Consider the following 25,356-nt stretch of genomic DNA (forward strand, 5'->3'; position numbering starts at 1 on the left):
TTTCTAAAGGCATGAGCCTTTAGAAACACTGTGCTCATGAGGTCTGTGTGTACCACTTCTTTTCCTCAGGTACAATGACAGCAAGCACATAAGCCTTTTCAAAACTGAATTCAAATAACGCCTAGATCAGTGGTGATAGAAAGTAATTCCCATCACCAGGCAGCTGTTGGCTTGTGAATGAACATAGTGAGTTTATATGCTGGTGGAGAAATGGTCACATCCATCAGTACCCAGCAGTCTGAGCAGTGAGAACTAGGGTTAAATGAGGCTGTAAATGACTCTGTAAAAACCGAAGTGTCCCTTCTCTCAGAAGTGATTGCATTTAGCTAAAACTGAGTCACTTCTTTGGCTTGTGTGTGGAAACTTGCACATCTGGCACCCACAACATACTCTAGCAATGAGCAGAAAGAAATTTAGTTACTACTGCTATTGTTCCTGGACATTTTGCAAGAAATAAAGCCCGTCTTCCCTGTTGTTTTGGGGTTTTTTTTTTTCTGAAGGGATTAAAAAAATAAAGAAACAAACAACTTTCCGTAACCATTGTTTCCTGGTTTAGACTTGGTAATCCAAGTGTCTGGCGAGTGAAAGAGAATAAGACTTTTGCTTAGCAAGTTCTGTTTAATTAGTAAATATGGTATCTCAGCAGCAAGTTTGTCCTGGCTGCTTACACCTTCTTTGCTGTCTCCATTCAGCTGGGGTAGATAAAAGAACATAGTTACAGTAGTGTAGTCTCCTAAAGCTGTTAAACCATGGTGCCAGTTTGTGTTCAGGACTGTAGCCACGTATTTATAAATAGACTCACTATTTGGCAGAAAGACTTTCCTTTGAGCTACTCTTCTGTTCACATGAGTAAGCTTTGTACCAATGTCTGTTAGCCCAGCTAAGCCCAGCTGGGATATGATGAGGTGAGACAGAGCTGCAGTAGCAAAAACCCCAAACCCTTGTGCTCTGCACTTCGTCTGGACTCGGTTACCTGCTCAGGATGGGAACGGAGCAGAGGAGGGGATTAAAGCCTGCTAGGAAAAAGGAAATTTAGCTGATGTCACCTGGGACCTTTCTCATGAATGCTTTGTCAGTAGAAGTTTAGGAGAAGTGAAGTGTTGGTAGCGGAGAGCTGACCGAAAGGGTCTGGACGTGTTGGGAATCACGTGAAGGACAGAGCGCTGGAAATGGTTTCTCCCATCAGCTGCTGACATCAGCTTTCATCCGCTCTTGGGACATGGTCAGGTGTGAAAGCCCGGGCACAATGCGGCCATTATGTACACGGTCTGAAATTACCTTTGTTTGGTCTGTCTTTCCGTTTTTCCCCTTGCTTAGACTCACAGAGCATACGGTAGGAATCGGCAATAGCGTTGTTCAGAGCAGGCGCTGGATTGTAGGGACCCTGCTCACTTGACTCGGGCAGGTATCGCATCTCACTACCAGATAAACGTAATTTTAACATAAGAGTTCTTTCACCACAGTTGTCCTAGTCTGTGTTCTTATTTTGTTTGGTTTGGGGTTTTGTAATGAGAAATATTAAAAATACTGAATATTTTATATAAACCCGGTATGCCCTCTTAAGTGTTCAAATCATATGGCTGCCTAGAGTTGTTAAAGTATTTTCAAAAGTTGTTTGAAAGTATTTCTTTGGATATCACATCATTTTAAAGCCTTTTAATCATACCCTTGCAACCATGGTGCATCACACCTCTTGCCAAAATGATCTGTCAGGTTTCAGCTCTGCTGTGAGAGCCATGCCTGCACAACTCAAATCAGAAATGAGATTACACGATTCTAAATTTTAAAATTAACCTGTAATTTAATGGTTGTGTTGACACCTACTCACACAGATTGCTCATGCCAACTGTGAGTAGCTAAATTGTGCAGGAGTAATGTAGCCTTTTAACTCCATCTGCAGTTGAAGCTTCTGTCCCTGAAAATGTAACTGTCACTTTTTATTAAGGGTATCCTGCTTTTCTCAAAGGTATTCTGGGCAGCAGTGAGGACAGTAATAACCCTGAAGGAACTACAGGACAATGCATTTTATTGTCTCTCCAAGTTTGTACCTTGAAAAAATCAGCTGCATCTGGGTACATCTATCTATAGGGAAAGAGAGAGGTACTATATGCTATATCTAGATATATAGAGAGAAACCATAGATAATGAAATAACAGATGAAAGCAGCAGAGCTAACAACAGAATTGTACCAATAATAATAAACAGCATATTGATCTGCAGAGAGATGTAACTACCAGGTAGGGTGGTGCAATTTAGGTCTACAAACACAGAGGCTGCTATCCCATAGCAAGCTAAAGAGTAGTTCTTCTATGTGAATACACATTTGGGGTCTGCATACACACGTCATAAGATTATATGTAGATAATATAAAGGCAAGTGTTGATTTAAATTGCTTAGATTGCAGTCTTTACGTTCGTAAATTGACTAGCGTAGGTGCCTTTGGACACGCTTTGCTGGTGCTTCTATACGCTGTCACAATACTTTCTCATAAATAATAGATAAAATCTTAATATAGTTTTGTATGCAAGGCCGAGTCATAAACAGGATATGAAAACATAGTTAAAATGGGTTTTGATCCCATAGCAACTGAAGGATGTGATGTGTTTTAGAATTCCTGTCTATTAATATGATGTACTGTGGAAATGCTTTACAAATAAAAATATTTATTTGGTATCTTCAGCTACTAAAGTCTGTAGATAGATATAGATATACACGGAGTGAGGACTGGTTTTGTAAAACTCCAGCAGAAACACTTCATTCATTTCCAACATCTTGGAGGCAACTGAATGAAGGACAATTAAAACAAAAGGCAGGAAGGATGAAAACTGTTAATTATACGTAGTAGAGGAGAACAAGTAGCCAGGGGACTTAAAACATTTAAAGTATTTGGAAGAGTAAAGGTCAAGGCTAACAGAGAAGTACTAGTTGGAAAAGAGGATAGAAATTAAAGTCAGAAATGGAAACACTAGTCTCAGTATCAGAAGTTTCTGGTGCTGTAATTGGCCTCCTAAAAAGTGAGGGAAGCTGCATGGCGTGCGGCAGTCTGAGTGGGCTGGATTAGGCACGAGGAGGAATCCAGTTTTGACAGCAGTAAAATTGGCTTTCCTCTTTTGCACGCATGACTGTTTTTTTCTGTCCTTTATTTGCGCCTCCTGGGCGTTGCAATTGCCCTCCAAAGGTTTTCTAGCTCTTCCTGCGCACCGTGGTTGGACCGCTCGATCCACGCAGAGACCACGCTCGTGGCTACCTCGGATGATCTCTTCCTTCGCTCCCCGCGAGGCGCAGCCGTAGGCTGCTGTCGGAGGGAGCCCCGAGCGTGGTTTCTGACACCCCGCACCGACGGGTTCACAGCCTTACGGAACCCCTCAATGGCTCTACGTGCGTGGGCCGGGAAGATGCGTTACTACTTAGCAGCTGCCAAACGAATACCGTTTTCACCACCCAAATTGTGTTTCTGCGGTGTCTGTTACCGTCAGAGTCCCAGGCCCCAAAAGTGCCCTGTGTGCTGTAACAATATAATAGATGGATGAGTGGTTTGATTGACTTCTGGGACATTAATGGGGCGGACAAATGTAGTTAATATATCCTTTTGGCCTATGTGAAAATTCTCAAACTGTCTTCCATCAGTGTTAGCGTCTGTGAAAAGAGTTCTGCAAAAAACCCCTATATTTTAAATTATGGAAATGGCCTTTTAAAAGTACTTTAGCTCAGGATAAAATGCTGGTGCTCGAAAGGAAATCTTTCTGTGGTAGCTTATAGTTTTATGCCTTTGATGGTAAAAGTGACTAAGCTTTCATTCACTGAACGTGGATGCCTTAACAGGCATGTCTGTACTGGTTGGGAATGATCGCCTTCAGGATTCTGGATATCAAAATGACTTTCTTACTCTTTCTATACAGTGAAGTATGGAATAAAAGATCCCAGTAAAGGTTAGGAATAGTAATGCTAGAGCAACCCAAAAATTACTGACAAAGCATATACAGTAGGATAAATTGTAAAATAGAAGAAAATTCCAAATTCCCAGATTATGGTTTGGGCATGCAGACAATTTAAATCTTGTTTTTGCTTGAGGCAGAGAAGGTTATGCGTTCAGTGTGCACACATCTGTGCGCTGTTAATTTATATACACAGTGGTAAAATAGACAAATAAGCTTTTAAATGAAAGGAATAAACAGGTGAAACTTCCATCGCAGATACCTTACACATCCTGCTGTAAACTTATAAAAGTGCTTTGCAGTTGCTGTTGTATCTGTAGCATGGTGGAGAATGAGTGCAACCCTCCGTTCTCCCAGAATGATGGTCTCACATGGCTGTGTACTGCTCTAAATATATCCATTGAATTTTGTGCGTAGATCAAAGGACAGACACAAGTTTAAATCTTGACTGCTGACATGATGTCATATACTGCTAATTCCTATAGGAACTGGTTGTTTCTGGTTGCCTTTATGATTTTCATAGCACAGCTGTAATTCAGGCATTTAAGTTGATACAAAACTTCTTTCTAGGTATTTCAGATCACTTCAGAACAAGTGCAATACTAACACCTGGGTACCTGAGCTATACTTTATTTATTGTAGATTTGATTCTGAATTATATTTGGGATTTCAGTATTTAAGCTTTTAAATACCTTTGACGTTATATAATTGTGACATAGCATATTTCTCATAGTGAAAAAATCAGAGGAAGAAATGAAGTAATGTCCCCTGGTGGTTAAGGTCGTAATAGGTATTTTTCAAGTTGTAAGCAGTGATTTTACACCTTTCCAGCATTTTTATTGGAGAGACAGATGGTCACTGGTTTTATCTCACTGACCAAAAGGGGGACGGAGGAAGGACTCCCGATTGCTCTTACGCTGGGACATGGGAGTTTCCTGCACTGGTGTCCAGCCCGCAGCTTTGAGAGGGACTCAGCAGTACTACTTGCTGATGTGGGAACTATACAGCTTCGGACCTTGGTCAGTAGATTTATTGTGATTGTTACAGTACAAAGATAAGTTTATAGTTTTCTTGGTCCCACTCCGTCTGCCGCCTAATTTTGCTCTATCGGATATGTTTCTGTGAGTCGGTAGGAAGCAAATGGCAATATATATGGGAATTAGTCTCTGTTGACCCTTTCACCTCTCTGTTTTCGTGGACTTACCCTGCATTTTTTAGTACTTAAATGTTATTGGATTCAGTTAGAGGACTTAATTGCTCTCCTATTTTTAAATGTGCTTGCAAAATATTTAGATCAGTGGTAAAACTGACATTGTTGGACAAAATAGCTCTCCAGCTGATGTAAGTGTTGTGATTTTAAACCACTACCATTTCCAACTGATTAATTCAGTTTTATAGATGCTGTTTCTCTTATCAGCAACAAAGTCAATTGCAATGTGTGCGAAAAGATCTACTAATTACTTGAGGTATTTGGACAAAGTGCCAAAAAAAGAGTTCCTACAGAAGTTTGCTTTTCTCCACTGTGATCTAACCTAGCACTCCTCGTGGCAAGCAGTTATATTTTAGCTGCTGTTAGCATCGGTACAAAAAGATGCACACCCATCTCCATTTAATGGGACAACATCCCACGCACATCTCCTTGCAACGTTACCTATTGGTTTCATGATACTGGTATGGCAGCAGCTGTTGCTGGTGGTTGACCATTTCTTTTTAAAATATCTATGACTCTCTTACCTGTTTTAGCATTGGGTGCTAAAATTACTTACTGTCGATTTAGTACTAGTACTTTTGAGTGGCTTAACAAGGTGATCTTATCATGTAACTTAAGTTGTGACAAAAGTGTAGTGACGCTGTTGTTCAACATGAAATTGAGTATTACAATTACAAGCATCTCAAAAAATTGAGTGGAAGAAGTTTGCTTTCACTTTCAGTATTTTATCAAGAAGTGATGCAAAAAAATTATGAAAGTTAAGTCCTTGCTGATCCAGAGGTCATTGTCTAAGGTAAAAGTTTGCAGGCTGAACCTGAAGATTTGCTTTTTGTCAGTATGGTGGAACAGATTTTCCATTAAATATTTGAACACAATTCTTACCCAAACACTTGTGGGGGTAATTCAGGCAGCAATAATGAGAACTGTAGCCTTTGTGGAAAATAGGAGCTGCCCAAAAGAAGACGAAATTTGTAAAATCTGCAGAGCTAAGTCATTAAATGGTAATTTTGAGTTTTAAACTAGTTAAAATATTTGTTTTTTCTTACAGGCATAGAGGTTGGCTACTCGAGCTGAGTGTCAGGGCTTCTCTGACCTTCTCTGGAGGCACGTAGGCACTTTGCAGGGAGGGTCAGAGGAAAGCCAGCATATCCGTAGCAGAGACGCCAGGAGTTTGCCTGCAGCATCTCCTGAGCAATCTAGAAGGAGAAGACAGCACAGGAGTGGGAAACCCAGCTCTCAGCGAGGGTGTGACTCCATCCACCTTCTCCTGGCTGGAGACTCCTGTTCCTGTTTGAGCGTTAGCCTTCCCCAGGGTGCACGGTGAGGTAGAGGAAGGCCTATGACTTACAGTGGGTCATGCAGTGAAGTGGAGGAGGGCCCACGGCCTCGGTGGGTCCCACAGTGAGGTGGCTGAGGGCCCACGTGTGACCGAGCGGGCAGGTCTGACTTGTTCGTGTCTCGGCCCTGGGCTCTGGGGAGCTCCTTCATTCAGAAACCTGAGTAATCTGTGGTGTTGCAATGCTTCCAGTTCGTGGAAGTCTTAGGCACCAGAAATCCCACCTTTCTGTTCCTGTAAATGTTGAGGTACCCGTGTCGGAGGCGAGTCATGGACTAGTGTTGGAGACGCTAGCGGACACCCCTGCAATTTCTGCTTTTTAAGAAGTGACGCAAGTGTTGTCCCAGCAAAAAGCATCCGCAAAGCATAGTGGCCCTTCAGAACTGATACTGCAGAAAGCCACGATTCTTGACATGTTTTTATTTCTGTAATGATCCACAAGAAGGTCAGATTGCATCAAGGATAGCTGTGCCAGCTGATGGTGCTAACAGTGCTGTCCTTCCCTCGCCCCCCCTCCGCTGGCCCTCTCCCACTCCTCGGCTCTCTCTGCCGGAGCGGCCTTTCTGGGCACAAGTGGCAGGAGTAAACAGGGCCTCTCTTTTCCTTTAAATAGTATATCAAGCCAAGTTTATTTGGCAAACTTATTTGTATAAACCAATGTTCAGTTCAGTTACTGGCATGAGCTTTACAATCTTTTTTGTGCTGCAGTTGAACATCTACTCATTGATGCAGATGGGGAGAACTGAAATAGTTAAGATTTAGTCTGTTTTTTCTAGAATAATTGATGTTCTTTACTGTTTTTTTCTGCTGGCAATAGAGTGAAAATCATGGCAAATGCTCTTTCGGTCTAGGACTAAGCGACAACCTTTTCAAAGCACTTTGTATATTAGCATTTTGTTCCATGGGCAAGCATCCTTCACTCTCCTTTTAATTTTTAATACTTTATCAGGTCATGGTTTCCAAACTGAATAAAACCCCCTCATTTTCAGAAAAGGTTGAGTTGCTTGGTAAAGTTTTTCTTGGAAGATGTGGCTGGTAATGATGTAGTGTAATACGAGAGTAAGAAATTCTTTTAACTTTAAAAAAATTGGTATTGTGAGTGCAATTTAAGCTATCAGAAGGCCCAAACTCCTATTCTTTTGAGCCCTGTGTATCAGACAAACTTGTAGCAGGTCCGCTCACAACTGGTAAGTTGGATCTTATGCGGCCTGTTATCTGTGCATGTCTGGCTTCACCTAAGCTATGCAGATAATCAAGGTTCATATGTGTGGCTCTGAACAGTGCTATGTGTTTCTTTAGCTTTCAGTGTGCAAGTTAACTAAGGAAACCTCAAAGTATAGAGTTCAACACAGTTGAATATGCGTTCTTCTTCAGTGTTTTTGGCTTGGTGGTCCCGTCGTCCCCCCCCGCCCCAGGCACATTTATACCATTGTAATGAATTCTAAATAGTCCCTAAATGTTACTGGGTTTGGTCACATTCTCCTTCAGAAGGTGCTTTGGTTCTTTTGCAACCACCTGATAATTTTGGAAGTGGTTTCATATATATCTTACCAATCAGTGTAGTTTCTAAACAGCTACCGCGATGAGGAATGGCGATCCCACCCACTAGCCCTGCAGAGTTCCCTGGACGAGTCAGCAAGGCAACGAAGTGTGTGCTCAGGTCTGGTCCTCGTCACTGAAGTGCTTGGTGGTGTGCGTGGCTGAAGGCAGTTCCGCCGTTTGAAATCCCTGCAGGGGTGGTTCGTCATGGCCGTATCCAGAACCAGCCAGTTTGTATATCCTCACTATCTGGGTGATAGTTTTTATTGCAAATCCACAGGTTTATTCTGTTTGGAGCTTTGCGATTGTTTTCGTTATTACTTCTGCTGGCCCTGCTTTTAAGGACATCACAGATGAGAAAACGTGGAATGTCTGCCTCTCTCCTCGCTCTCTGTAGCGCAGTTTGAGCCATAGTCGTGCTATCCTGGGGTCTCGCATGGGCGATGGTCTCCACGTGGTTGTGGCTGGTGCCTCCACAGAGGTTTGCGTGGAAAGGAAGGTGGACTGCTTTCTAGCTGCCGCCTCCCATCCACCAGTCACACCAGGCTGAGCCCTGCAAAGTTATGGGGCAGGGCTCACCGGCCTCACTGAATCGTGGCTGCCATGGGTTATTGTCTTCATATCATAGGATTTAACCAAGAATAAATGACTTTGTAGTCCTGCTTTTGTCACTGCCTATTGACTTTCTTCCAGATCTTGACTCTGAATATGCTGCCTATGAATATACCCATGAAAAAAAACTATGCTCAGTTTTCCAGTTACACTGTTCTTAGTCTGAACAATGTGGTACGGTGGTTGCTTCTCATGTACAAGGTAAAAACCCAAAGGGTTTACCTTCTCTATTAAATGCACACATGCATGAGGGGGGAAAATGAGGGGGGTTATTGAATTCTTAAAATATGGGCTATGAATTTTAGACAACGCTGGAGGTGTTTGATGATGGTGAAATGCTGGGAAATGTGTGTCCAGATTTACAAAGAAGGAGTTCTGGGAAACCTTACTGTATATTCCCTAATCTCTGGTCAGAAAGACCCTAATTTAGGGAACTCTTAAAACCATCCCTAAATATATGTATGTGCTTAATTCTTATTGATGTGCAGAAGCACTTACAGAAATCAAACCAAGGAAAAGAATGCATGAAGTCCTCACTGCTAGCTGGGATTTTTTTCTGATTCCGTAAGCCAGGAAACTTCTTCCAATGTATGATCATCACAGAATAAGATACAGGCATTTTTTGCTTTTTTCAGATTTTTTTTTTTAGGTTCTTTCCTCTGTCCCCAGTTCTAAAGGATCATAGAGGCTTTGAAAAAAACTATGGGGTTTTTTTCAAATATGAAAAAGCAGTTCTTTTCAACAGTTAAAAAAAATGACATCATGTTTCAAACATAATGTACTGGTTTGGCTGGTTTTTACCTCCTTCCTTTCAAAATATACTGTTGTATGGTTTCCTTATTTATAGATGAGAATACGAGTAGACTTGAGTATGTTTGGATAAACTACGGTGCGTGTTTCTTTGTATGTGTGTATGTGGTGAGAGACTATGTACATATAGTAAAAGTATTACCAAATAAACCACCCTGTGATCTGCGTAATGTGTCCTGTAATGATTGGTTTACATCCAAAAAAGGGCAAAACTTACTTGCAAAATGCATTAAAATACTATGAAAATGTCATCTTCCATTACTCTCTGTTAAAGCAATTATGTTATGTACTGTAATATATAAATGTAGGCAGTTACAGGGTGCAGTATTATTTTTACCCTAGGCAGGAATGCACAAGAAAAGATGTACTTCTTGGCCAAAGATGCTTGCTCCCAAATTAATTTTAGGAGCTGAACACAAGCACCTAGAGGGTCCACGTACCCAGTAGTCATGGAGGGACCCAGCCTATCAAGGTTGTCTCATTGTCTATGCACATATTAATGACATTGTTGAATCAGGATGTGGGTCTCTAAATAAGGTTTTAGCAGCCTAAGTTTCTGTTAGAAAATTTTGGCATCCATAGGTAGGGAGCTGTGGGGAGAAATAAAAGGTTGCTTTGTACTTCAGCTTCGTACAAGTTTTATGACTGAATCCTATGCAACAGGTTTTCCATGGAAAAAAACATTTCATATTTGTGTTTAGGTTTTCTTTCCTTCTGTCTGTTTCTCCTTTTAATAATTGAAAACTACTGTTCATTATTTACATAAAACTGTCTCTCTTGGGTCTGCTTTCTGTAACCTTTCCCCTCAGAAGAATTCTAGGAATTTGCTGGCTTTCCTCAGGGGGATCCTGGCCATGTTTTATCTGAGACTAGATAGTTGGTGATTTTTACGAAGTAACTTACTATGTTTAAATACTTGCATTTAACCTCTGCATAGATTTGCCATTTGAGCACATTTTAAGAAGTCATGTACGTAGGAGAATACGCGCTTTAATTCAACGTTCAGCCTTCTTGGTAGCTGGCAGTAAATCTCCACATGCAAAATGGAGAGCCCCTAATAATAATAATAATAATAATAATAATAAATGCAAAAACCCTAAATGCCCCAAAGGCAAGGTATTTCAGCTGTTTTTCTAAGGCTCTGCCGCTTTCTCTTTTTTCTTTCTGACTTTTTCTTTTTTTTCTTTTTTTTTTTTTTTGAAAACGAGGACGTGTCAGAACCGGAGGCCTCAAGCGCAGTATAAAATGACCCCAGCGCAAACCTCCAGCATTCTCCATCCTTCCCTCTCCAGCTGCTAATATCAGCCAAGGCAGCACGCAGGCTTGGCTGCCGCCAGCACAAGCTCCCCAGCTCTCCCCCATCCTCCTCCCCTCCCGCCCTTCTCCGCTTGCCAGTACAGTCAGCACTGCCTCATATTAGGCACCATTGCAATTATATGAAATCTCAAGTACAAGAGCTGGCAGTGTGTTCCTTCGCCTCGTATCAGCTACTAGAGAGAAAGAGGTGGGAGGGAGGGTGTCTCTTCAAAGTGTACAGTTTTTTCTTTAGGATGAATTGCTCAGTAGGTATTTTGTCTGAAGTATTCATATAGAAATGATTTGAAAGCCACCTGGACGATACGTGGGGTTCTTTAAGTCTAGATGGAATCGTATTTCCTAGAGAGCATCCTGAATTTTAGTGTCTCACGGATTCATTTTCTAACTCTCTCTTTCACGTCCATCTGCCATAGGATATTTCAAAGATGGTTTGGCTGCCATTGAGACTTGGAGATCTGATGCCACAATGAGGACTCACACACGGGGAGCCCCAAGTGTGTTTTTCATACACGCGGTTTGCTTCGCCTTTGCCTGCGGCGCCAGGGAGGACCCAGACACGATGGTTCCTTTTGTCAACGCCAACTATGACAGCTACCCCATGCTCTACTTCTCCAAAGGGGACGTGGAGGTTCTGCGTCTCCAGGCCACCACCACGCACCAGCACATTGCAGCTCGTCTGATTGAGGCAGTGCAAACGATGCTGTCGAATCCCCTGGAGTACCTTCCTCCCTGGGACCCGAAGGAGTTCAGCGCTCGGTGGAATGAAATTTACGGCAACAACCTTGGGGCCCTGGCGATGTTCTGTGTGCTCTACCCTGAAAACATCGAGGCTATCAACATGGCCAAGGATTACATGGAGAGGATGGCGGCTCAGCCTAGTTGGTAGATTTTTGTCTTTTTTTTTTTTTTAAGTTGTTCTTACTGTATAAACTGCTTGCAGTTGGAGGAGTGAGTGGATGAGTAAATTGCTTAAATTATTTCAGTTGTTCTAACATTCACTGTAACAGTGACTAACTTGCTGAATGCATTTACCCTCATCTGGACCAGCAGTGACACGCAGATTCTCACCTTCACTGGACTTACCCTGTTGCAAATTAATGCTGAAAAAAGGAGCATGACCCTTTGTCTACCATTCTAATTGCTGTAAAGTTAAAAAAAAAAAAAAAAAAAAATCCAAACCCACTCCCAATCAGAAGGCAGGGTTTCCCATCTGATTTGTGTCAAGAAGTGCTAAAAGTGTTATTTTTTAATCTCTTTTTTTCCAGACTTGTACATATCTTTTAGGTAATTCTTCCTTTGGAAGAATTCAGAAAAAGGTATAATTAGGTATAGGTAAAAATGACACTCTTGAATTTCTGCAGTCTGCTCTAACATCTGTCTGAGCTTCAGTTCAGACTTGCAGCTCCACTTGGCTATGCAGTTCTTGGGCCTCCCCTTAAGACGTACTAGGACATGATAGAGATTGTTGTCCATCTGATTACTTTACTGGAACTGCCTGAGTAACTGGCATTTTGATGTCGACCTCCTGGATTAACCTCACCTGGATGTGAGTTGTCATCCACAAGTTACTCTGTCCTCGCTGTGCCACACTCTTTCTGTGGGGACAGAAGTTGATGTTCTCACTGTACGAGCGAGTCCAGCAATTGGGACCCCAAGGTCTCTCTCCTTCTCCTCATCTCCCTCTTTCATACCTCCTAGCAGACCCATTTCCCCTACCCCCTGCAGCAGCTGCCGCTCAGTACACCTTCCAGACTGTGGCCCAGGGTTGCTGCCACTGAGAGGAGGTCGGAGGATGGAAACACGGGCTTTGCCAGGACGGTGGCTTCTGGCCAGGGCAGCGAGCTGGAGCTGCGATGGGGCACTGCTCCCTCTGCCACAGCTGCTGTCCTACAGCTCCGTGGTGGAAGCAGCTCAGCAGAAGTCTGAGTCAGGTTTCAAGTCAGCACAGGAAGAAGCATTAGCTGTTCAAGCAGTATTCATTGCTCAGACTACTACTGTTCCTTACCTTCTTTGCATTGAGACCAACTAGTAGTGTCCTATAAATGGTATCCATCCATGGACCGTCATTGCAATTATGCTGGATTTGGGCTAGCATAACTTGGGATCCATTTTCTCCTGGTGGGCATGATTTAAAAGTCATTACAGTGTTGGGATTCCCCTATACCAAGTATTAAAGTGGTGAATGCCACAGAAATACAGAACTAGAACAAAAGAAGTGGTAGGAGAGAGAAGGGACACACTGGGCTTAAGTTGCTTACATGTCACAGAAGAGAGGACATCCAAGGACATGTAACTATCTCCAACAGGACCTACGGACTGCTCCAAAGTCAACACCTTCCTCCCTAGTTTCATTGTTCGCACTCTTTCTTAACTTGATTTGGGTAGTGTAAACACATAGTTACATGGCCATCTGTTTTAATGGAATAAGAAAGAGGAGCAAGCAATATTTTGAGTAGTGGAACTTAATTGTGTCTTCCTTCTCAGTTTCCTATGTCTCACTCACTGTCTCAATAACCTCATTTCAGTTCCTTGTGTCCTGCAATTCCTGCCCTAGATTAATTGTGGTTCCTCTGTCCCTTGCCATAATGCTCTCCTTTGTCCCAGCTGACCAGATACCCATCAGAACTGAGCAGATATCCTACTTCCACTTGACTTTGATGATATTTACCTCCCCCAAACTACTGTTTTTCTCAAGCAAGTATCTTGCATTACCTCGATGAAAGAGAAGCCATGCTTCTCCCATCTTTCCCTTCTGATGTAGATATGTCATTCAGCAAACATCAAGGTTTAGTCAAGGTCCTCCGCTTTGCAAAAGAAGCAGGTGCAATGCACTTAGTAGGGGAAGTACAGGAGGAGGAAATCAGAAACGTAGGCAACAGGGATGGGGTAAGCTGCCCTTTGTATAACGACCAACTGGCCAGCTTTTCAAATGCTGTGACAGAAACATGGATCTGGTTTCCATTTTTGTGTTTCCCCTGAAGACTTATGGCTGAATGCTGTCAACATAGAATTCACACTATAGTACCGTCAGTGATGGCAGTAATATAGATCCCTCTCCCTTGTCCAGCAATGGTTTTCAGGAAACTGTAGGAATGTAAGATCTCTGAGGCATGTACTACTCTGTCTGGCTTTGCTCAAATAGGTCAGCAGGTTCAGAAGCTGAAGGAGCAGACAGGCAGATTACATAAATCTGTTTTTTCTAAGAAACTCAACTAAAAAGTACCAGAAAACATGTTACTGCACACAATTCTCCACTTAGAGTAAGACCAGGAGAACAAACATGGCAAGTCGGAAAGTTGTGGCCTGAGCACTACTAGTAAGCATTTAGATGTTTTGGCATCTAAAACACTGTGTAAGACTCTACGTGAACTGTTCTGGCAATATGACAGTAACGGAATTAAAAAAATAAAAAGCTGTCTAGTCTATTTAGGTATGTTTAGTTTCCCTCAGACTTTGGGGAAAATACCATTCTGGGTGATATATTATGAATGTTATCCTTATTAAATAATTTGAGGGCACACGTGTTCTGATCACAAGGGTGGAAAGAAGGAGCAGTTTTGATGTTGCCCAAGTTTGGAGCCTTGAATGTTAGAAGACTCACCTGCAAAAACTCTGTATGTTGTCAGTAAAGAGGGCTTGTCCAGAGAGGTATCAGTAAGATAAATAAATCAGAGGAACTTTTCTCTCCCTAGACCTGCTCTATAATGTAGGTGCCTAGACTGCCATGTGAATTGCCTGAAAAACATCTTTTTGTCACTGACAGATTCATCAACGTGTGTTGGAAAGTTAAACCTGGCGGTCCTATAGATTCCTTGTTGGCAGCTCGATTCTTTCAATAGTATAATTTGGGTTTCTTTTGACTTCTGCTGACATGGCATTGACTCTAAAATAGCTCTAGAATTTAAAAAAAAAATTCCAGTTGGATGAGTTTCCTCTAATTTTTGTGGCGATAGTAAATAAAATTCAAGCCTTACCAGAAAACAGTGTATTTTCGTAGTGTGTGCAGTAGTTGGGTAAAATAAATATGGTTTAAAATGTCACTGGTTATTTGTCCCAGAATGACAGGAGATTAAGGAGACTGACATTTTAAATTTCATCTTTACATTAGCGAGAATCCTCAATAGTCCAAGTATGGTTCAATATCTCAGGATACAATTATGAGAAAGTCTACCGGTAATTGATACATGCGTGGAAGGGGCTGTAATTAAGCACTTTTGTCTTTTCTCATCTATTACAATAGTCATTTTATATCACATAATAAAGTACCCCCTTAATTGAGTTCCCATTCATGTAGGCTGATGGAGCTTGAGCCGTTTGTCATAACAACCAACGTTGATAAGCATGCTGCTCATAACAGAGCATCCGTAATTGCTACATCCTGGAGTAGGTTTACATTTTAAAATAAACAAAGGGGCAATGGTTAATAGCTAACTATAACAATCACCCAAAATAATATGGGAACAGACAATGTTTTGGAGACTAGCAAGAGCAGGGAAATGTAGTGCGTTAATATTTCAATAAAAATAGATGAACTTTAATGGTTTTGCCTGTAAAAATTAAAAGCTGGTGTTAAATAACTCTCTTGGTTTTCCTGGGATTTGATATCTAGATGCTGCCTAGAATCTTACGGAAAGTTTGTCCTTATATTTAAGTCGTATTATCTTATTTTACAGAGAAAGAGGATAAAGATGCGTTTTCTGGCATTTTATCTCTGACTGGCCCCTAGAGCACTCCCCACCAGAAGCGTGTTTTTGGCCAAGGAGATCTGTACTCGTGATTCTTTCCATATGCCGCCTCGGCCTGTTCCCGCACTGAGCGGAGTGATGTAATCGGAGTCACACATCATGCAGAAATAAGAGTCCAGTCAGATTCTGTGTTTTGGACAAAGTAGTGAAAAACCCTCTTCTTTAGTAAGCCCGCCTTATAAAAAAATGCCTTAGAAGTTCACAAATTCTGCGCCCTTACAGCAGAAGAGGCTTCCCCATTTGCAGTTGCCAGACGAGATTTCTATACTACCTTTTTTTTTTTTTTTTTGCACATAGTTGATGCACTGTTTTTAAAGACAAGTATGTTACCAATGTGCAGTAAGGTGTGGGATTTGACAGTAAGCCTGGCTCTGTGGGTTTCATAGGGGAGATAATTGCTGTCAAGCACATGTGAACATTCCAAGGAAATAGCAGCGAGTAAGGAGAAGCTAACGGGAGGCTTCGGCATAACAAATCTGTGACCTTTCTGCTATTTCATATTAACCAGCAAACCTACAGCCTTCTGTTAGTCTCTGTTTATTAAAAGTGTTAGAGCATGCTGTAGGACTGTTGCTGTTAGTATCCAGATAGTGCTCGGTGTTGAACAATATGGTTTATAAAGTAAAAATACATAAATATAAATAATTAAATGTGTAGATAAATGTATAACTAAAATAAATTCACATGTGCCGAGTTGAAATAAAGCAAGTCTCTGTGCTGACACCACAAATTTAGACCATCTGTTTGACTCCCAATAATCAACCAGCAGTCACATTCAAAGAAAACATGGGAGGGTTTTATAAGACTGTGGCACAGAAGTTAGTATAAAAGAAGCTTGGGGGATGCTGAGATAGTCTTCTCCAGGCAGAAAGAAAAAGAAAAGGAAGGGTAGCAGGATGAATTTGGTATCTGGAATATATATTATGCTAGTAAGTGAAATGTCAAACCCTCATGCTGTTTTTATCTTTTTCATATGTAACATTTAAAAATAGAAATTGTGCATGACTGTGAAATTAAATGGCTAGCTGGATTTTGAAGAGTTTCTTTTATACCTTCTTTTTTAATTGATAGGTTCTCTAGGAGATAAATTGGTGCTGAAGTTCTGTGGTAGCTACAGGGAGCTCACTTTGTGGCATGCCTGGTATAAAAATTTACTACAACAAGAGCTGGAGGTAATCCGTTGAAATAATAACATAAGTAAAATTCTGTGTCTGCTTAGTATGGCACTGGGAACTACTAAAACAGACTCAGTTCTTGTTTATTAATATGTCAACACAGAAGGATTGTGATTGATACTAAGAGCGAGCCCAGTGTGAAAAGGACTCTCTTGTGATCAAAGCCAAAAATGAGAGAAGAGGACCTGAAAGAAGCTTTAGAAACAGCAGAATGATGATTATAGACCTATGGGGAAACAGAGAAAGGAGGATCGAAAGTAGATGAAGGGTTCCAAAGGAGTAAAGTTTTAGTTGCCTTCTCAGCACCTAAGCAGTGCGACTCTACTTTTATAGTAAGCTCTTAAAACTTCTGAAAAATGTTGTCTATATGTTGCCTTTTTTTCACATATTGATATGAATGTGGCCGTTTTACATTTAACCACTCCTTTGCCTGTCTCCCTGTGAACTGAGCTGCAATGAACACGAGCATGTCAGAGTGGCTGCTGCTGAAATACAACTGGTAAAGAGATAGGGACAAACTTGTCATGTTTTACCTTAGACACTGGAAATATAAATCATCAGTTTTTCAAGGATGTTTTTTATTCTTAACATTTTTGTTGTTGCAACTGACCAAGCACTTAGATTGTGCAGATAATAGAGTTTTTGTTTTGGCAGCCAACCAGAAAAATGTGGCAAGGGTGAAAGCTGAGAGGTTGTTTTGGATGGAACAGGTTTTTTCAAGGATTTTTCTTTTTTCTTTCCAAAATAAAAATTGGAAGATGTTGTTCCATTAGTGAAGAAAATATTCAATTTGAGCACAAGAAAATATTTTGGTTTGGAGGCTTTGTAAGAAAAATACTGAAAATTGAGTCTACTTTATAAAATACATGTTGGTGGTCTCATTCCCCTTGGTAGGTATACTCCCTCTTGGTATGTATACTCCCTCTGGCCACAGAAGAGTATTTCTCTCCTTTGCCTGATGGGAAGTTTAAAGCTGTCTCTCCTTCCCCCAGAAGTGGGTCAGAACAATAGCAAGGGTCAGCGGAGTGCCAGGACATTGCCATTGGCATTGGGAAGACTGTAGAATGATGCAATCGACTGAAGGATCAAGAGGTCAGTTGGCCCCATTACACACCACATTTGCATCCACACTTGACATTTAATGTGCATTAAACTCAACCATGCCGTTAGCTAGCTACCATGTCTAAGACAGATTGCATTGAAAGGCACTAGAGGGCTGTCCTTGAATTAATTTTCACCTGTAAGCCTTTAGAAAAGAGCCTTGACTCATTTCCTTTGCATCCACCTAGTGAGAATGAGAGGTTCAGTACTGAGGAGGGAGTACTGGCATGCTTCCTTCTGTCATTAGCTTAATCTGCCCTCGACCTCCGAGAGTTATTCTGCACTAAGTAGTTTGTCATGGGAAAGTTTGGAGCATTAAACTTAAGGATGTGGATTACTTGTGTAATATATGTGTCAGGATGTGCTTAATGCTTCATTTTGCATGCAGTGATGCCATATTACTTACTGACATAGAGGCTAGAAATCAGACCTTATACCGCCTGGAAGGGTATTCTATTTCTCAAGTTAGAGAGTGTTATTTTCTGATTTACTTCTATTTGTCTGGATACAAAGTGAAGGAAAGGCGATTCTAAACATCCCACAGGCTGTGATCAGGGAACTCACTTAAGCAGGGAAGTTTGATTTAAATCCTGCCTTGAACTGGGCAGACGGTGGTTTTTCCCTCTTGGCTTACATTTCTTAGAGAAATGCTAATACTTCTGGTTTCAGTGAGGAAGTAGTTATTAGTAGAGAGAAATGAGGGAAAAATACAGAAAACCATTTCTTCTGAGAGAAGAGACATTAGTTGCATTAGGAATGTTGCCAAGAAATGGAGATAATGTGGTAATTTTACCACAGTTTTTCGTGTTGTTTTTGTTGCTGTTGATACTGATTTTTACTTCTCATCCAAAATTGTATACAATTGGTATACTTATTTAGAGCACGGAATCACATTTAGTGAAGGTGGTAAGTACACTCTTAGCCTTGGATAATGCAGTGCACGCGTGGTGATGGTTCTTGACATCATAAATTGGTGACTGAAGAACTGGGTCCGAACCCCCTCTCCAGAATCATTGTTCATTGTAGAAGGTGGCAAATCTAAAACAGATAACCAACAGCCTTGCACCATGCTAAAATTCTCAACACATGTAGGAAAACCATACTGCTTATCCATAATACCAACCTTATCCAGGATCTCTTTATTTCTCCAGTTGCTTCACGGAGGATTTATATCAAACTCTAAATGTTTAAAATCAAGTAACAAAAATAGTTTATAAGACACAGATGAGAACTTAAAAGAACACCTCAGGCATGTATTTGTCCTGTGCCATTCACAGAGTTTGTCCAGACAGCAGTTCTTTGTGCAGAACGATGCATATAGCTTTGGATGTTTATGGCATTTGATCATTAGGCAGCAAACTCGTTCAGCACTTTTTGCTCTTTTATAAACCTTCTCAAGTTTCCAGATAGGTACCTCTTCCAAACACAGGTATAGGTATATAAGTGTAAAAAAAAAATTTTTTTTTTGGTACTGTCTGTAGGGATAGATTTATGGTTTAGCTGTTATTTCAAAATATGTTTTAGAATTTTTGGAACGGTTGCCTTTGCTGAAAGTGCTTATGTTTGCAACTAAGTAGTTGCTCTGTACTAAAGAATCCATCATGGATATTTTTATTTACTTTGGATTCTTTTTTTGTAATATCTGATACCTTTAAAAGACTAAAGAGTCTAATAAAGCATTCAGGTAAAGGTTACTTGCTGTCTTCAGACACAGTTAATTGCTAAGCTGAGGTTCATACTATCTGCTGTTAAGTTTTACTCCTGAGAGGCTTAGAAAATAGCTGTTTTCCAGTGCAAAGCATTGACATGTTTTTACCTATCTTTATTTGTATAAATACACACAACTTTTCTTTCTTATTTCAGAGCAGAGTAGTTAATAGATAGCCCTGAAAACTCTTTTTTCACATAATATGTTCAGTGCAGGCCTATGGTACCGTGCTTTCCCACAGTTTATCAGCCCGCCTGTTTACCAAATCTGACACTGGAGATCCATTTGAAAAATGAGAGCGTAATTTAGATACAAAAAGCATTTAATGCTTGCTACTTGACCATTCTTCTTGTGAATCATGTTCCACATTGTTTGGTGTACATTGCTTGGTTCCATTGAAATTCAGTTAATGGAGGTGCACTGATTTATATCAGCTAAAGAGTTATTACTTCAGGAGAGCTTCATTTTAAGAACAGATGTTGACTGTGGTTTTGTATGTTTAGAAATAAGGGTCTTTAAATCATCCATCTTTAATTTTCTCTATTACTTATGTGCATCTTTGTTAAATTCTACACAAGACTTGTACAGAATTGCAATTTTGAGGGAAATTATGGCAAAATTACTGTCTAACCTGAGGTGGGTAACTATGCCAGTATGTAGGCTTAGGATGCCTAACATAAGGTTTTTTACACTGAAGCGTTTGGAGTTTTTTTCTGAAGAAATCAACAACCTAAATGTAGTTATAACTGATCGATTTAGCACTTCCCATGTAGAAGTGTGCTTTCTGTCTTATCAGAAGTGGTGCCACAGAGACTAATATACGCTCTTATACTATAGAATTTGATGCAGTATTGCATTCGAAACCAAACATAAAGTTAGCATACATCTTAACAATGAAAGTTACAATAAATCAGTTCCACTGTCAAATCCCATTTAAGATTTAGTTAGGTAAAGATCATTAAATAGCTTTAAGCACATTCTAATTAGCAATTTGTATGTTGTTATAAGGATACTGAACTTTGAATTAAACTTTTAAGTTAACTCAAAATCTTTCACTGTTCTTTTCTCCCCCCCTAACGTATAGCTTAGCCTCAATCACTTTGTAATTGTTCGAGGCAGAGGCCTTTAAAGTGATATTTCCTCTACTCATTTGAACGCTGATTTCTAAATGTGCAAAAGTTTGGTGAAAAGCAAAACTAAAAATACTTTGGAAATTAGGATTCATGATATAGTTGGTCAAAGGTATATTCATGTGTCAAAGGATTTCTGACAGCAATCATGGTGCTGGAGTGTTGAAAGTAACCAGCATAGAATGCAGCTTTACTTTTACGTCTAGGACTAACAACATTTTAAGAGCTTTTTCAATGATAAGCAAAGATAAAAAAGGAGAAATAGAGATGCAGAGAATTAATTGAGATTGACAAATAAGCAGTTAACTCGGATTTTCAATTTTTGTGCCTCAGTGACACAGTATAAATAAATCTGGAGAGTCGGAAGAGTTTCTTGCCCAGTTCAGCTACGTTTTCTTCCAGTTTATCTGGAAATACAGAAAGAACAAGCGTCGAGGAAAAGCATGTAAATGTTTTGGCATACAGGTCAATAATTTTTTGCACAATAATTAAGTGAAAACATAAGTAAGAAATTTTACTATACCTGGCTGGAAGTCTTCACTGATATATTTAGAGTTTGAACCAGGAAAAAAAAAGACAGAGAAATGTTCCTGACATTGACCACAGAGAATAGCATGAGGATGTGGAGAAGATGAGTAGTAAATTTCTAGAACTTTTTTCCCTGATGCTTTGACAGTTATTTGTTACCACACTTAGAGCTGGCTGTCTTCGTATTGTTCACAACCATTTTCTGTCAATGCCTGTCTGTTAACCAAGAAACAAAATTGTGCAAACGAAATAATCTAGTCCAATGAAAACTCTGGTTTTAAAAAAAAGGTCAAATCCTGCTGCTAAATGCTGAATGTATTCATGTATTTAATTTTAAATCTGAGAGATAAAGATTTCATTTAAAAAAAAGGAAAAATGAATGTATAACTTCACTCAGCAGATGGGATTGAAGCTGAGAGAAGGCGAACACTTAAAACTGTTGGAAATTCCATTAATCAAAAAGCCTACAGAGGCTTTCCTTACATACAGGTATGAATGTGCCAAGTTCATCTGAGTTCTTCCAATGATGTTAGGTATACTGAAATAAAAATTAAAGGTCATTTTTCTCACTTGTATATGTTGTGTTTTACCATAGTTGCAGTGCCCTAGGGTGATGATCATAATTTCTACATGGTTCATTCATGCATTTTGAATGCAAATAAATGCTCCTATAGCAGAATGAGGATTTTTTAAAAACTTTGCTCTTTTGGTATTTTTTCTCATTTGTTTGTTCACACTACTGCTTACACAAATTAAGATGAAATCATATTTATAGATTCATGAACAGTTGAAGCTGGAAGGTGCATGTCTTCAGGAGCACAACACCATTTCCATGATTGCAGTAGGACACTCTCATCTTAACAATTTAAAATTTACTTCTGTAATAAAAAATATATTGTGCAGATAGTGAAAGAAGAGAACAACCATGAAAGCAACTAATGATTGTTCAGTTTATCAAAGATTTTTTTTTCAGTGTGTATTCCTTCACATTTCCTTTTCTGTAGAAGAACTGTGGCCTGAAAGTACTGTCAGCACCGCAAAACTAAAGTCTTTGCTACACAATGTATGCTTGATTTAAGAGAAGTATTTGTTCTACACTACCTCCACCTCTGTTATGAATTTTCTTGGTACAAATTTACTATTTTGCTAAGTTCAATGTAATTATTGGATACAAGCAGGTAGTTCCTAGAAAATAATTTTGAGTAGTGGCATAATTTTGCATCTGTTTTATGTTAAACACTGGGGGGGTTAATGCTAATAAGCATGTTAATTTGAACTGTAGTCACGAAAGTAAATTTCATCATCTCTACTTTTACCCTTGAATGCATTTGGGAAATGAAGAAACAGCATAGTGAGTTATTTTATTATACTTGCTTTAAAGACAACTTCAGTCCCATAGCCACCATTCAGGAATTTATCAACATTTGGCTCCTTTGGAAAAGAAAAGGGTTGTTGTTAGAGATTTTTGGAGGAGTATAAACTATGGGATGTTACTTTCTCACAAAAATGATGTGAATATTGCTTCAGATAAATAGATTCTGTTTCTGTACAACCAATATTCTGCATATCTGTTTCTCCTAGCAAAACCCAGAATATTGCAAGCACTGTTTTAATATTTAACAACTTAATCTTTCTAAGAAAATTAATGAACTTTGAAGGTTAACATCTGTACTTAGGAAAGAAAAAATGGTCTCAGAGACTTGGTAAGTAGCTTACTACTGTGTTAAAATTCAACATGGAATTGCCTAACTTCAGAGACATTGTCATACACGCCTCACAGTATGGTAATGGAGAAAAATAAGTAGGTGAAACTCAATTAATTGGCACCTTTCTTTATTGACAGGCTAGTGAAGGATGCTCCGTGGGATGAGGTCCCTCTTGCTCACTCCTTAGTTGGTTTTGCCACCGCGTATGACTTCTTGTACAGCTATCTTAGCAAGACTCAACAAGAGAGATTTCTTGAGGTAATTGCCAATGCCTCGGGATATATGTACGAAACATCATACAGACGTGGATGGGGCTTCCAGTACCTCCACAACCACCAGCCTACCAACTGTGTGGCCCTGCTGGCTGGAAGCCTGGTTCTGATGAATCAAGGTATGTGCTAAAACACAGGAACGTTTTTCTGAAGTGTATCAACTCAATCAGCCATTTATGCAGCAAAGTTCAGGAACTGATAGAAATGCTTCTGAGAGTACAGCAGTGTTGGGTTTGCTCTTTGCTGCTTAGAAAAATTTGATTTGCTGAATAGAACAAAAGTGTGTGGGCAGATGTACAAGGTATAATATATATGCATATATACCTGTGTATATAAATTCAGTTATCTAAGTGATTCTGAAATTCTTACCTCACTGTTTGTAAGAATCAAAAATCGCCTTGTGTATAGTCTGTCCAGTCCAGATTTACAGACAGGGTCTTTCAGGGTAGATGATCAGTAAAGAGCGATGTCCTTGCTCTCCTTACACAACGCACTGAGAAGGTCAGCAGTCAGAAACACCCCACACTCTGAGCTGGGAGCTAGATAAGAGGATAACCAGGAATTTCATCCAAGACTTCTGTCCTGTCTCCCTGAGAGAGCTGCAAAGGTATAACTTTATCCACCCAAAGGCCACAGCTCAGGACCTTTCTTTCCAGCATCCTTTTCTATGGAGATGAGCAGGGCTTTACCTTTTTCCCTCTGAACTAAGCCCTTGCACCCCAAAACCGTCATCCAAGAGGTGTCTGTGCCAGGTGTCATCTCCTTCTTTGCTTCCAGGACTTAAACTCGTCCTTCCCAGTTCCCAGGTAAATAGCCTCACCGCTTGCTTTTGGCTGCTCTGCCTGGGGGCTATCCCTCTCCTCCTGTCTAAGTGATACACAGCGTAAACGAGAATGCAAGTCACGGAGTCAGAGGGAGAGAGCAGATTAGAAATCCTGACTTTAAACCCCAGTGGTTTGGGGTCTGAGAGGTGGAAGTCATGGAGCCAGCTCCTGCTTTTATAAAAATGCGTCAGTATTTTATCAAGTGATTCTTTAATATGTACTAGGAGTATTTTGAAAACATGATGCCCAATGGAATTACTTACTTGCTGCAAGTCAAAGAAAATCAGTTTTTGGATGCTGATGGCATTGCCAAGCTGTACAGCCCTGCCAAGCAAAGGCACATCTGCCCATTGTTGGAGCTTTTAGATGCCCAAAGAAGTGTGACAAAAAACTGTGGCACCTACTGTGTTTGGGGGGATCATCTTTTTGTGAAGCGTTTGTCTCAACAAGCACATTCACTGATGTGCATACACTGAAAAGCAGCAAGAGTGTGTGTGGAAGTTATTCCCTTTCCTCCTATCTTGCCTTCCACAAATTGAAGACTCAGATCATGTTTATTCAGTGGGTTTTGCTAAATTCCTCATAATTCCATCCTTCCCCAAGCCTCCGTTGTTGCAGAAAGCTGGCAGTTTGCAAGATGACTCTGCTTTTCATTAGACTATAGACCATAAGTATGCTTTGTGCCAAACAATGGTAAAGATGGGCAATATTTCTTTCACCAAAGGTTAGTGGGGTTTTTGGGGGGTGGAGGAGAAGCAAATTCAGCAACACTTGAGCAATTTGAAAATTGTGATGATATTTCAAACAAAAGTAGGTCAAAACAGACTGTATATTTCTAAATGAAAATTCAGTTGTTTTCAATATAGAGCAACTTTATTTTTAAAAAATGACAATTTAAATGAAGTTTTTCTGCTGGTCTAAAATTAAAAAAAAAAAAGTTTTTTTAAAAAATTGTCATTCCAAGATGAAAGACTTTTTCTGAAGGACAAAAAAAAAAGGAAGGGAGAAAGGGAGCAAACATACTATTCTTCCTGTATCAGATGCATAGCAATTGCAAATAGTGTATCCTAGTGTAGAGCTTTCTCCCAAAAGGTTTAAATTCCAACTAATAATTTTAAACACAATTCAGCTATTGAAGCATGCAGAGACTAAATAGCCAGCTTTAAAACATGTAAACATTGTCATAGGACTGAAAAATGAAACTAATTGAAATGAATTCTAGGCACACACATATATTGAAGTCTTTGTAGTTAAAGTAAACACTCAGATACTCAAAAAAGAAACTTGAATAAGGCCTACCTTGGTATAGATACTGCTAATTTTAGGTGAGATTTGTTCTGGTTTGTTGTGTAGCCTGAGAAGGTGTTGAGTGTCTTACTTTTTTCATTCTAATGTATTATCATTCTTT

At 40.0% G+C, this 25,356-nt stretch overlaps 1 protein-coding gene across 6 annotated transcripts in view; it reads left to right on the plus strand.

The window, feature by feature from the left end:
* DSE (dermatan sulfate epimerase) overlaps nucleotides 1–25,356 on the plus strand; it is a 38,393-nt gene that overhangs the window by 2,371 nt on the left and 10,666 nt on the right. For 4 of the 6 annotated variants that reach the window (XM_052781325.1, XM_052781327.1, XM_052781326.1 and 1 more), the window contains 2 exons: nucleotides 11,173–11,641; nucleotides 22,990–23,243. In XM_052781325.1, coding sequence (XP_052637285.1) covers nucleotides 11,226–11,641; nucleotides 22,990–23,243 — 670 coding nt within the window. In that variant the 5' untranslated portion in view covers nucleotides 11,173–11,225. Of the gene's footprint in view, nucleotides 1–11,172; nucleotides 11,642–22,989; nucleotides 23,244–25,356 lie in introns of those variants that run through there. The other 2 variants (XM_052781329.1, XM_052781330.1) reach the window with 2 other exon arrangements.

The sequence above is a fragment of the Harpia harpyja genome, chromosome 3, assembly GCF_026419915.1.
Source record: "Harpia harpyja isolate bHarHar1 chromosome 3, bHarHar1 primary haplotype, whole genome shotgun sequence".
NCBI lineage: Eukaryota > Metazoa > Chordata > Aves > Accipitriformes > Accipitridae > Harpia > Harpia harpyja.